The sequence below is a fragment of the Curcuma longa genome, chromosome 15, assembly GCF_044706935.1.
Source record: "Curcuma longa cultivar G26 ecotype Majalengka, Jawa Barat chromosome 15, ITB_CL_G26_1.1, whole genome shotgun sequence".
NCBI lineage: Eukaryota > Viridiplantae > Streptophyta > Magnoliopsida > Zingiberales > Zingiberaceae > Curcuma > Curcuma longa.
Window position 1 is genome coordinate 6,865,756 of NC_133875.1, and position 12,849 is coordinate 6,878,604.

The 12,849-nt window shown below is 36.4% G+C and overlaps 1 protein-coding gene across 1 annotated transcript; it reads right to left on the reverse strand.

Annotated features, from left to right (window-relative positions):
- Positions 1-817: 817 nt before the first annotated feature.
- Positions 818-8,006, reverse strand: LOC141846160 (uncharacterized). The gene is made up of 11 exons (XM_074734159.1): positions 7,798-8,006; positions 7,560-7,654; positions 6,932-6,989; positions 5,731-5,928; positions 4,932-5,008; positions 3,180-3,262; positions 2,735-2,786; positions 1,818-1,886; positions 1,378-1,464; positions 1,237-1,298; positions 818-1,126 (listed from the first exon to the last, which is right to left on the reverse strand). The coding sequence occupies exons 1-11, from the start codon at positions 7,955-7,957 to the stop codon at positions 1,045-1,047; spliced, it is 1,023 nt and encodes a 340-aa protein (XP_074590260.1). The 5' UTR covers positions 7,958-8,006; the 3' UTR covers positions 818-1,044.
- Between the last annotated feature and the right edge of the window lie 4,843 nt (positions 8,007-12,849).

Sequence of the window (12,849 nt, forward strand, 5' to 3'; positions counted from 1 at the left end):
CCACTAAGATAAATTTAAAAATGTAGATGGATCCTGATGGACAGGCCAATATCATGAGTAATTTGAGCACTGCAAGCGTTTGATATGTTATACAAAAGAAATAAACTTTTATTGCATAGGTATATACCGTCCTACCACTTACCATTATACTGTGTCTCGAGAGCCAACAATTAATCATTTTAAATAAATAAGATAAAGACTATAGGTTATAGAAGACTTTGATGGGGTGTGAGAGTAATTATGAAAATAATATAACTAGTTAATATAATAATGACAGATCATATAGGATGTTAATTTGTAATAATATTGATTAAATTTGATAGGATATGAATTTTAATTTGATGAATGAATTTATATTTTTCTATTAAAAAATAATAATTTTGACATTTTTAACTAAACACATGTTTCTTAAAAAACTATTATCAAAAGATTTTTTTCATTCTCCAATAATTTTTTACTGCCCATAATTTCTTATTGCACCTAAAAAATCATAAACCAAATGGAACATTTATGCAACTGAACAATGTCATAGATAAAATAATTTTATAAAATGTTCACACTTTTAGAACCCTATTTTCTGATTTATAGCTATGAAGAATGCGAAAATTTTCTTTTACCAGAAAATTACTAACCTTTTCTCTCTAATTTATTTATCTTTTGAGCTTCACAAAACTTTATCATGAGAAATTAAAGTATAATCAGATTCATAAGATCAACATCTATCATTTTTCAAGATTTTTTTTTACTTTCAGCTAATTTGAATTATTTAGATGATAAAGTCGTGAGGACATTCTTAGCATGCCCTCGCAACTAACAGTATTTAAAATAGATAAACAGTCGACTGATCAAGCAGATACTCTTGTACATGTTCTCAAAGGACATGAGTCGTATCGTTCCACGACACAATTCGCATCTGATCCTGCTGTGCTTTTGTATGTTCCATCGAAAAATCACTCAAACAATTGAATAAGCAATTCCCTGTGGATTTGCTTGGATTTCTATGGTAGCAAACTTGTGATAGATGAAGCTTGTGGATTGACAGCCTCAACTGCCGTTCAGACTCACATTACAGTCCCCTGCAGCCTCAATGTCCTCTGCAACCTGAGAACTCTTATCCTTCCTGCTCCTGCACAAATCGACACGAGAAAGGTTGTTCAGTCGACCGGAAAAACAGAATGATCACAGTCAATCTTCTACGACAGAGCGATGAAGAACTCAATGACGACTAAGAAATACCACGAATAAACCATGAGTCCAATCGCGACAGCTGCAAAAGCTATGAAATACATCCAGTCCACCTGCAAGGAACCAAAAGAGATTTATCTCTAGCCTTTTAGCTTTTACGATTCGATCTTTTGTCGCGGCAAAGTGATTAACCTTCTCGTGGTAGGAAAAGATACGGATTAGAACAGCCCACATGTCTGAGGTCAGTAGTGAAAGGTTAAGCAGTGTGGCTCCACATATCTGGATGATGATGAAACAAACAGATGATTTTGTATCCAAATAAGGTAGAACGATTACTGGAACAGCTACAACAATCACAAGAAATAATGTAAAAACAATGGCAGGTAGCTGACATAATGCCAACTCGATGCTCTTTTAAAATATACCTATAAGCATGTTCTAAGAACAAGATAGATAATAGTTGTTCCATGTTTTGCATGTTTGTGGTTGATTTTTAAGAGAAGAGAAAAAAATTAGGAGCTAAAATCAAAATTGTAAATCTCGATATACAGACACTTCTTTAGTCTTATATCTTCAGCTATCTATTTGACAATAAGTAACAAATCATAAATCTCTTAGCATATTGAGCCTACCTTGAGAATTATAGGGACAGTAGAATAAAATAAGAACATTGCCAATGCAAACCCAAGAAATGGAAGTACCTGAAATTACATATTCAGAAAATGAAATTAGGATAGACGAAGGGGGAAAACAAAGTTATTTAGTATTCAAAAGAGAGAGAGAACTGAAAAGCTTTGGAAGGCTACCGAAAAGTTTTATAGTTCTCAGTCGTGTTCAAAACTAATTTAAAAGAAACTTGATAATGAGTATCATGTAAGTTCATACAAATTACTAAATTGGGGAACAGAAGCAAACTAAGTCGAAGGCTTTCCCTTGTTTTAGTGGAAAAGAAAACAATCTCAGACTATCAGAACAATAATCAGAGAGATCATTAGATATTTAAATTCAGTCAGAATGTTGCTATCTTATACATGGCCAAATAGACTTACCTTAGACTACACGTAACCAGATATCTGATATAGAATAGACAAAGAAGTTACAGGACAACATCTTAGATGCAAGGAATAGGAAGACAGTCTTCAAATTTCTTTCGATTCTGATTATATCCTGGGAACATATAGATGTAGTTTCAAAATGTGAAGATTTTACTTTCATATTAAAAATGCTCACTTTTAGGAAGCAACCAATAAGTTCCTAGGTTATTGAGTTCATAATAGCAATCAAATAGTCACCTCGTTACATCAGACATCCATGAATGAGGTTCTAAATTATTTGTTTTTGTGAGTACATATTAGATTGACCTACAATTTCTACATTGCATAATCTTCTTGACGGACCACGATGATAGTATTATTGTATATCTTGATGGTTATTGCACAATCTTTTTGTTTTAGCTCCCAACTGCAGTCCTTGTTGTGTATTAAGCTTAAGTGCTTGTTGTGTATTTGCATGCATGTATGGTTTGCACAAACATAGAGAATAGACTTACTGCTCCAGCCGTCCAATTGACATTTTGAAGCTCATTCCGCTCGAGAATGCCTCTATGAATAATTGAGGAAAAGAAAATTAAACGAACAATCAATGTTCGAAACCAATAAGAGAATAAAATTGGTTGAATCAAAGATCTAATATATTTTTGCACTTGATTACTTGAGAAATTCATTTACTATCTTTTGTGAACATATTGAGATGGCCAACAAAAAATGTAGACCTGAGAACTATAGCATATGTCTACAGCATGTGGGACCACTCAGTATGCTACATCTAGTAGGAAAAACCGCATAAAATGCTGTTGATTAAATTAGAAAGCAAGAAACATAAACACTCTTGTGGTGAATAGCTATCTATTATTTTATCAAACTTCATGAAAGTAAGGCAGAAGCTTGCCATTTAAAGTTTGCAATATATATCCATCACAAAATGAACAAGGATACATTTGAATAGCACTAACAACAGCTCCAAATGCTCCAAGCATTGCCATCAATTCAATTCTACTTGACCTCTTGACGATGAATTCCTGAACATTTGCAAAAAAACAACACGAAAAGAATTTCCTTAGTTGAGAATGAATCACTTTTGTTAAAGTTGTGTTGAAGCAAGAAAGGTATGCAAGACTAGACAAAGTTTATAAAAAAAATGATAAGATCAGTTGCACATATATCAAGAAGAAAATGATATTACTCCATTTTCACATTTTTTTTCTTCTAAAAGAATACATTCAATGTCAACATTTCCAATATGTGATTTCTTTCTACAAGAATAGCTTAAAAATCTAAAAAATAAGCCTATAAAAAACCTCCACTATGTGGGGCGACCTATGCAAGGCTACTGAAAAATAAGAAGGCTGTTTTAGAGGGAGCTTCTGAAGTTGTTCATCAACCAAATGTCAACCAGGTATGACTGTTGCTACATATTGACTCAAGTCGATCTTGGTCAACAAAGAGATCTTTCAGAAAAAAAATAAATAAATAATCCAATGGCAATCAAGATTGAAATAAGATAAGCCATGGAAGATGCTATAGACAGAAAAGACTAGAAGGGAAAATGAATGAAGAAATTTTCTTCAGTGAATAGATTATGTCCTTCGATGACCTCGGTATTTCTCACCCAAGGTTATGCTATCATGATTCATAAACAACAATAAAGAGTTGTGCTTCCAATTTGCAATTACTTAATAAACAACCGTATGGAGATTTATCTAATCTGGCTCATATGTCAAGATTATTAATGGCTGAAAAGTGTAAATGCACCTCCCAGTATTCTTAAAAATAATAATAATAAAATAAAAAGAAGCAAATGACTATCCCAAAAGTTTAAGATGTCAGGAAATGTCTTGACCCAGTATTATATTGTTTATTCTCCCCTTAGGTTTTGGACAGTCAAACTGAACTAACTGTAAGTAATAACCAAAACTGTCTTGCATGGTTTGAACTCTGACTAGACAACTTTGATTCTGGTCTAGTACCATATTAAGTTTTAGATGACCATGACTCCAAAACTAAGCTATTAGGAAATGGTTTAAGTTTTATTTTTCTGATCTCAGAGATGTAAGAACAATAATCAAAGAATCAAATACCATTGCTCTCAAACCAAGCTTCACTGTAAGCAAAGCATAATAGAATACATAGAGAAATAGAAGATGAGAGGTTTTGAGCTCATAATCTTTCATGTTTAGTCAAGTGGATAAATAATTACCTAAATGCTTAAGCTATCAGGAAAGGCCCAATCCATTTTCTTAAATCCTTGACAAAAAGAGAAAGAGGTAAAGCAAGGAGACTTCTTGCAACCTTTCTCCACAAAACCACATGGTTGCACAAACACAGATGCTCGTGCATTAGTATTGATGAGACCATACTAGAGACTAAGAACCAAAGATCTCTATTTTTTTCTTCCAATTAATCATACTTTTATACGTCTTTTCTTCTTACACACTACTAAACATAACAAATCAACAGGATAGATGAAGTCCCTGCCTTAGAAAATCAATACCTAAAGACTTACATTAAACAGAAAGTAGTTGAATTATCAGATTATTGACTTCACTAGACATGTTTTATGAAAGAGGGAAAAATAATCATTTAATATGCCATTATTTCCTTGAGAGTCCAAATAGCAACAAAATAAAGTAAGAAATTATAAAATTAGTAGATAAAAATATAGTGGGGGTATGAAGAAGTGAAGCACACCTCACTAACGTTGCTAACTGCATAGAGTGTAGAGCCAGCAAAGACTAACAAATCACCTTTCACAGGATTAGGTCCTCCTGTAACAATGAAATAGGAAAAGGAGTAAGGGTAAGTCAATTAATCAAATGTTGCACAAATTCCACATAGCTGCTGGATTATCGTCCAAGACAAAGGTGCCTATAAAGATTGATCAGATGTTCACATTGCATGAACTATAAAGATTTGAAAATGCAACAGAAATTAAATTCTCTTATTTTTGTTATTTCCGAAGGGATAGAATGAATGCACACTGATCTAATTTCATTGGCATTATAAGTGCCCATGGACCAATTGAATGTGATTACTAATCTGGCATTATGAATGCCGACTGACATGTAATGGGCCAAACAAATTCCCCTCAGTTCATTAACTTGTTGTTCAACTTAAGACTATTTTCTAATAGCCCAAGTTTGGCTGCAAAACTAGTAAATGAATTAAAAATTGACTTAAAACAATAATGCTGTTTGGGTATATCATTCATCTTTCTTCTGCCTTCATCAAATTAATTTGATGGATCGATTGGATTTACCCACTTCGGTAATTTTATTTTGGAACAAAAATTACTTCATGTACCTATTCAAATGGGTTAAAGTGTGTGCCAATTAAGCCAAATCCAAACTTAAACAATCCTGGATGGTGCATTTATTGAAACTATACTACAATTATCAGCATAACAATATAAAAGTATCTGTCAAAGACATTGGTATTAATAGAGAAATTAAAAAACAGAATTGTACAAGTTCAATAAGTATCAACTGACCCTGTGCACGGTCACTAGCATGAACATCGGAAAATACTACCATAACAAGGCCAGCAACACAAATAGCAACACCAGCAAACTTCCTGAACCCATATTTTGTATCCAGAAACAGCCAAGTGAAAAGTATAACACATGGAATTGCCCAACAATCCAGGAGCATGACACTTGTCAAAGACGTGTACTGGTAAGACTTGACAACTACAAAAAAAAAACAAAGTCAATGAATCAATTTTAACAGGTAAGAAGCAGTAACCCAAACTTTAAGAAGAAATACATATTATAAATTGCATCAATATATAAGTACAACTGGCAAACACTAATATGAGACTAGATGAAATTGGAAATTTAATTCAGCTAAATGGCATGAGATACATCAATTATAGTATTTTATTAATGAGATCCAACAGTATAGACTCAGGTATGTGCAACTACTCAACCTAGACCCACATGTAAAATTAGAAAAAGAAAAGTTCAATCACAATAATCCAGTAAAATTCTCTCAATTTCGTTACTAGCGAAAGAAAATTGTTAATATTGCAGTTAGAAAGGAATACGATTGGACAAAAATAGGTGTTTCATTGGCATAACAGAAGTATGCTAGCTAAATGATAGCAGCATATTCTTGATGGTTAAGAGCAAAAATATAGATATTAGTGTCATTACAATATGGATATAATGAAATCCCGAAATGCCAATGTCATTGAGCAGGATATAATAGAAAACTTTGAATCCAGGTCACTAATTTTAATTCTTCTACTCATTTATTTATTCTCCGTTCATCTACTTCATTGTTCTGATGATATATCAAACCATAGAATTACTTGTAAACATTAACTAGCACCAAATGTTTTGGCTCATCAAGTTCAAATTTTCAAGGATGATGATAAGCCTAATGCATCTTTGGTTATACTGGTGCTTGGTGATGCAGAACTCAATAATCAAATTCATTGATGGATATACTAAATTCAGTTTGGGTAGCTGGTGGGATCTTGTCAAGCATGATTTATCATTGATTTAATAATATTACAAGAAGTGGAGATTAATTTTCCACCTTATTGCAGCACATATATCGATTCTTGATTGTTATAGAAATATAACTAATAAATTCATAAATTTTGATCAAGCACTATCATCTTCAAAAGGACATGTTATTTAGACATCCTATGGTTGCAAAGTGTAAATATCACAAAGAAGTACTGACCAATGAAATTGGCTTCCACATCAACAATAGCAAGCATCAGATAATAGTACCAACTTATCTGTGCAAAAGAAAAGCAAGTTTGAATCAATCCTTCTCTATAAATAAAAGAAAGATTAATCGAGAAATCTATTATAATTACAGCAAGTGTCAAAAATTAGTAAAGTATTAACTAGCAACAACTTTTTCTGAGGAAGAAAAAAACAACTATTCTGAGGAAATATTCTTTCTATAAAGACACAGTATAAAGTCATTGTTTACTGCTCTAAGATGATTGGAGAACGCACATATATCATTAAGAGGAGGGAATAATTCTGGAAAAGTTAGTCATGTATTGAGAAAGCTACTCCCATAAAACTCTAACCAGGAAAGCATTTTAGTAAACATTAGTTAACTTAAAGGTCAGTCGATGTGCTCTGTCTCTGTCGAGATTTGGACTGCTGCAAATTCCAATTTTTTTCTTTTCAACTCTGGTTAAGTAATAGAGGGGCAGACAATTTTTGACCTAACTTTAATTCAATCCATATAGAGAAGACAAACCCCTAACAATCTGAAAGGAAAACTAAAATGTGCTCGGGACATATCAAATAAACCCGAAAAAAAATGCAAGGGCAAGGAGTTATCACAGCACCTGGAGCGGTCTCCTCTTGTAGATGACAATAGAACCGTAAACTATAGCGAGGAGAAGATAATTCAAGAACGACTGCGACGTGGGAGCGTTCACTCCTACAACCATTCCAAGAAAATCATTGAAAAACCAGATTATCCACCAGACACCCTCCCCCCAAAATAAAAATCGCACCTTTATCATCTATTCAACGTCAATCGCCGCAGCGCCAAGTAAAACGAAGCAAGAAAAGAGAGCAAACCTCGTCTGGCGAGCTCGGACGAGGAGAAGCCGGTGGAGGTGATGAGAAGCGAAACGAATTGCCCCAGCAACAGTCCCATGAGAGCCTGCCTCGTCCACACCATGTTCCACACCTCGCGAATCGAGTTGCGGGAGGCCTCGGAGAGAAAGAGCGGCGCCATTTTCCTTCCTTTTCGGCCCACCCACCGCCGTCGTCTCCTCCTCGCGCGAATAAATAAATAAATAAACAAAAAGGTCGGATCTTTGTCGCGACCGTCGGAGAGAGTGAGCTTTTATAGGCAGGCACGCAGAGTTGGAGTTGGAGGCCCAACTGGGAGTAGGCGGAAGGACAATGATGGCGCGAAAAGGAGAGGACGCGATGATTGCGCGGGAGACATCGGACGGCGGTGGAGGAAAGTGAAGAGCCATGGTTGAGTGTTGAAACCACTCAAATATGAACCATTCAAATTTGGGGTTTTTGATTAAATTTTTTTTTTGCAAGTCGATGATGCTCTTGATTATATATATATATATATATACAGAATCCTTCGCCGAAACTAGGGTTTCTCTCCCACTCCCCCCTCTGCTAGCCGAAGCTTTATCACCCTCTCCTTCGCTTAGGCTTCTCTCCGCGCGCCTCTCGCCCAGCCGTCGCCCCCTCGCCACTGTGATCTAGGGTTTCGCCGCGCCTCTCGCCCAGCCGCCGCGCCATCACCACTGTGATCTAGGGTTTCGCCGCGCCTCTCTTCTTCCTTCGCCCAAGGTCCCTCGCCACAGAGTTTCAGCCCCGAGCTCAAGGAGCCTCGCCGCAGAGTTTCGGCCCCCAGCTCGCGGCGCAGAGGGGAGAGGAAACCCTAGAGAAGAAAATCGGCGATCGTGGGAGAGAAACCCTAGGTTCGGCTTCGCGGAGAGCTTCGGCAGCGCGCGGAGTTGAAAATGGGAGTGGAGATCTGAGGGGAGTGGAGATCTGGAACAGCCTCGCGGCGCAGAGGGGAGAGGAAACCCTAGAGAAGAAAATCGGCGATCGTGGGAGAGAAACCCTAGGTTCGGCTTCGCGGAGAGCTTTGGCAGCGCGCGGAGTTGAAAATGGGAGTGGAGATCTGAGGGGAGTGGAGATCTGGAACAGCCTCGCGGCGCAGAGGGGAGAGGAAACCCTAGAGAAGAAAATCGGCGATCGTGGGAGAGAAACCCTAGGTTCGGCTTCGGCAGCGCGCGGAGTTGAAAATCTCGGATTTTGTCCACGCACGCGAAGAAAGAGGCGAAGACGCGCAGGCGGAAAATCCACGTGGAAAAGCCACGTCAGCGGTGCTCACGGGGTGCGCAGGAGCGGTGCTCAGCATAGAGGTTCTGTATATATATATATATATATATATATATATATATATATATATATATATATATATAATTCTTCAAATTTACTAATTTTATTAAATAAATATAACTAAATTTTATTAAATTAAATGTTATATTTTTTATTTTTTATAGTTATTATCAAATATCACGAGGACAACCCATAAACCATATAAAATTTTCATCGATAAATTAAAAAGTACTCATTTTATGGTCTAAATAATTCAATATTCTAAATTTATCATTCCATAAAAGAAAATATTATATTTATATAAATATTATATTAATTTGTTTATGAGCATTCAATTTATTTACCATCATAGCTATTTTGAATCACATGCTAAAGTAGGGATAAAAATTCTCGTGGAATCGAGTAGATTTTACTTTTTACTAAAGTGATAAAAACTTGACCCCTATACTAAGTGCAATCTTGCTATTCTGAGCGACACCCAGTGCGCGTCTCGTGAGCGCCTAGATCTCGGTCGTCCGCCCGCGATCGCGATAAACGTGAGCCGTCCGATTGCACAGTGTTTCTCCTCGGATCTTCGCCGCTTCTCGCCGCCCGTTCATCGCCGTCCGACCACCGTCGGCCGTCGGACCGGACCCGTTGGAACCGCAACTCGCAGGCGGTCCGGCGGTGGCCGGAGTCCGGCCCCGATTCGGCCGGAATCCGGCCGAATTTCGGCCGAAATCGGCCGCCAGTGTCTGGCGGCGATTTCGGCCGAAATCCGGCCGACAGTGGCGCCAGGCACTGTTGCCTTGTTTCAGCCGGAATTCCGGCCCAATCCGACCGGAATTCGATGCCGGAATGTGCGCCGGCGAGTTGTGGTTCCAACGGATCCGGTCCGGCAGTCGTCGGTGGTCGGACGGCGATGAACGGACGGCGGAAGCGAGTGGAGGTCGGCGGTCGGTGCACACGGGCGCGTAGGAAGCCGGCGCTCATAATAGCATTTCTCATACTAAGTGAGTATAGGAATAATATATCACTTAATTGTAATAACAATAATAATAAAAAATATTAAAATACATTTTTTTAAAAAATAAAATGATTGATTTCGAAAATATTTTAGTTAATTTTAGCCGGTAAAATTACTAAATTACGTGAAATGTATTAAATATTCATGGCTAAATACTTTAAAATATTTACATATTTACAAATTTACTAAATCCTTCTAAAACTAATAAATGTATAATCTTTTGCTATTAGAGAAAGTAAGAAAGGACTTAAAATTATTATGATATATTTATTTAGCAACTAGTGACTCATAAAATACATCAAAAAGGATTAACCTCGTACGATTAGTTGAATTGAGAGATTGTTAGAATTCGTGTGAATTAAAAGGGGTGAATAGAGCTCCGATTGTTTCTTGTCTTAATTTTATGCTCGTCAAATTAATACGCAGTGGAAACCTTGATTCAAATGTGACTCCACATGCACAACTTCAAAAATTTACTTAGTATCCATTTCCTTGAGGTGATTAATCCAAGGATCCACTCTGAGCTATCTATATCCACTATGAATTCCTCCTTTTCAGATACCTTCTGAAGGCGGAGAAGTCTCTCACAAGTTTGTTCTTATAAAAACACAGCAATACAACAAAAAATAAGAATATAAATACAAATGAAAGCAAAAACACATTTACAAAATGAGATCTTGCTTTGGATGATTTCTTATTGCTTAAAATAGCCTCTTGTTGGTATGAAAATATAACAGCACTTCATCCTCAAACCCCCAAGAACGGACCCCTTCTCCTTCAAATAAAATTCTACTTATACAATTGTTGGTAGGGTTGATTTCTGCCTATCAGTCGACTGATATCCTCTACCAATCATTTGATTTGGTCAGCGATCAAATAACGACTTCTGAACCTTCTGAAATCTGTCTGATTTTATTAATTTTTCAAATATCAATCGAATCGATTCATTTCTATATACTTCTGAAACAACATCAGTCGACTGATTGCCCTGATCAGTCGACTGATTGCCCTGATCAGTAGACTGATTACCCTAATCAGTCGAATTAATTTGCTTCTGGTCTGATCCGATCTTTCCCCGTGACTTCTCCGGTCGCAGCCACCCACCATGCTACTTCAACACCGGGGTCATGGTCATGGACCTCGACAGCTGGCGCCCCGGCGATTACACACAGAAGCTGGAGTCCTGGATGGAGGTTCAGAAGCGCGAGGCGCAGATCTACGGGCTCGGCTCGCTGCCCCCTTTCCTACTCGTCTTCGCCGACGAGGTTAAGGGGGTGGAGCATTGGTGGAACCAGCACGACCTCGGCGGCGACAACGTCGAGGGTCTTTGCCACGATCTTCACTCGGGACCAGTAAGCCTCCTCCATTGGAGCGGCAAGGGGAAACCCTGGCTCCGAGAGCGGATGGTTTCGCTCGCGGAGGGTTTCGCGATCGTGGACGTAGGCTCGCGGGGTGATTTTGTAAAAAAAAATTTCCTTAACCCTGAAATTAAAAAAAACCTAAGTTTTCTTTGGTTTTTCAATTCTGGATTGGATGCCCTCTTTTGCTGACGTATCGGGCATGAAGCATTACTTGGGAATCATCGATTACCTAAACTAAATAAGGTTTTGGTTGATAATTTTGGATGGATAACCAAGGTAATCAACGATGACGCTCAACCAAATGCACCCTAGGAGATATGTTGATTCCATTAAAAAGATTATTTTATTATTTGTGTCTTTTAATAACTATTTTATAGAGACGTGTAACTTAATCAATCCACAATTTAGTGCCCTTTCAAATGATTCATAGGCGATAAATAAATCTAAGTCTAGTTAAATTTTATGATATTTAAGTCTATTTGATTATTAAATAATCGAGTTAAGTCGAATCAAATCTAAAATAAATTAAACGGTTCAAATTTAATTTGATTTCTTTTTTATGAATTTAAGATTGATTCAAGTTTAACTTTACCTTGATTCGTTTAAATGTTATCAAGCTTTCAATTCATGTTTATTTGATTGTTTGAAACTTTTATATTTTAAATTTATTTGGTTGGTTATTGAATTTGATAATACAAACTTATTTATTCATTTTAAAAGTTTTTTATTTAGCATATTGCTAAGAGTTTTATTGATGAATATAATTTACAAACGTTGTTCACGAATATTATTTACAAATGTTATTCACGAATATTAACGAACTGAATACGTATATGTTTAATTTTGTTCGTTTAGCTTAACAAATTGTTCAAACTTGTTCATTTAATTAATTTTGTGTGTATTGAAAGAACATAACAAGATCTTACCAAACAGAACACTAAACTTGCTCATTAACATTCGATTCATTTACAACCCTAGTGATTTGACCGGAAAAGGATGCCTCTTTCAATTAATTATTAGAGGTTTTGGGTTTAGCAAATCATAAAGACTAAGTATAGATTAGCAATAAAGGTGGAAATATATTTCATTTTATACATATTTTGTACAAATTCATCTTACAAATTATTTTTAAAATGTCTTTTTTTGAGATTTATGAAAAAGGCTTTAATTTTATAGGAAAATTAAAACTAACTAGCTAATAGTTTACAATTAAAGAGGCAATTATTTTCATCAAGCGCGTCTAACTCATAGCTCAATTCATATCGAACACAATTAGTTTACAACTCGTCTAGTGTGTCTAACTCAATTGGCTCAACCCAATTAGACCAATCAATGCAACTTATAATTCAATAAATTCACTAGTTCAATCGATTTACCTACCTTGAT

Excerpts from the sequence above, each read along its gene's own strand:
- LOC141846160 (XM_074734159.1), bottom strand. The coding sequence starts at position 7,957 with ATGGCGCCGCTCTTTCTCTCCGAGGCCTCCCGCAACTCGATTCGCGAG. Across the intron at positions 3,263-4,931 it reads CAGTTAGCAACGTTAGTGAG|GAATTCATCGTCAAGAGGTC; the intron begins GTGTGCTTCACT and ends GCAAATGTTCAG. Across the intron at positions 1,127-1,236 it reads GGACTCATGGTTTATTCGTG|GAGCAGGAAGGATAAGAGTT; the intron begins GTATTTCTTAGT and ends CGATTTGTGCAG.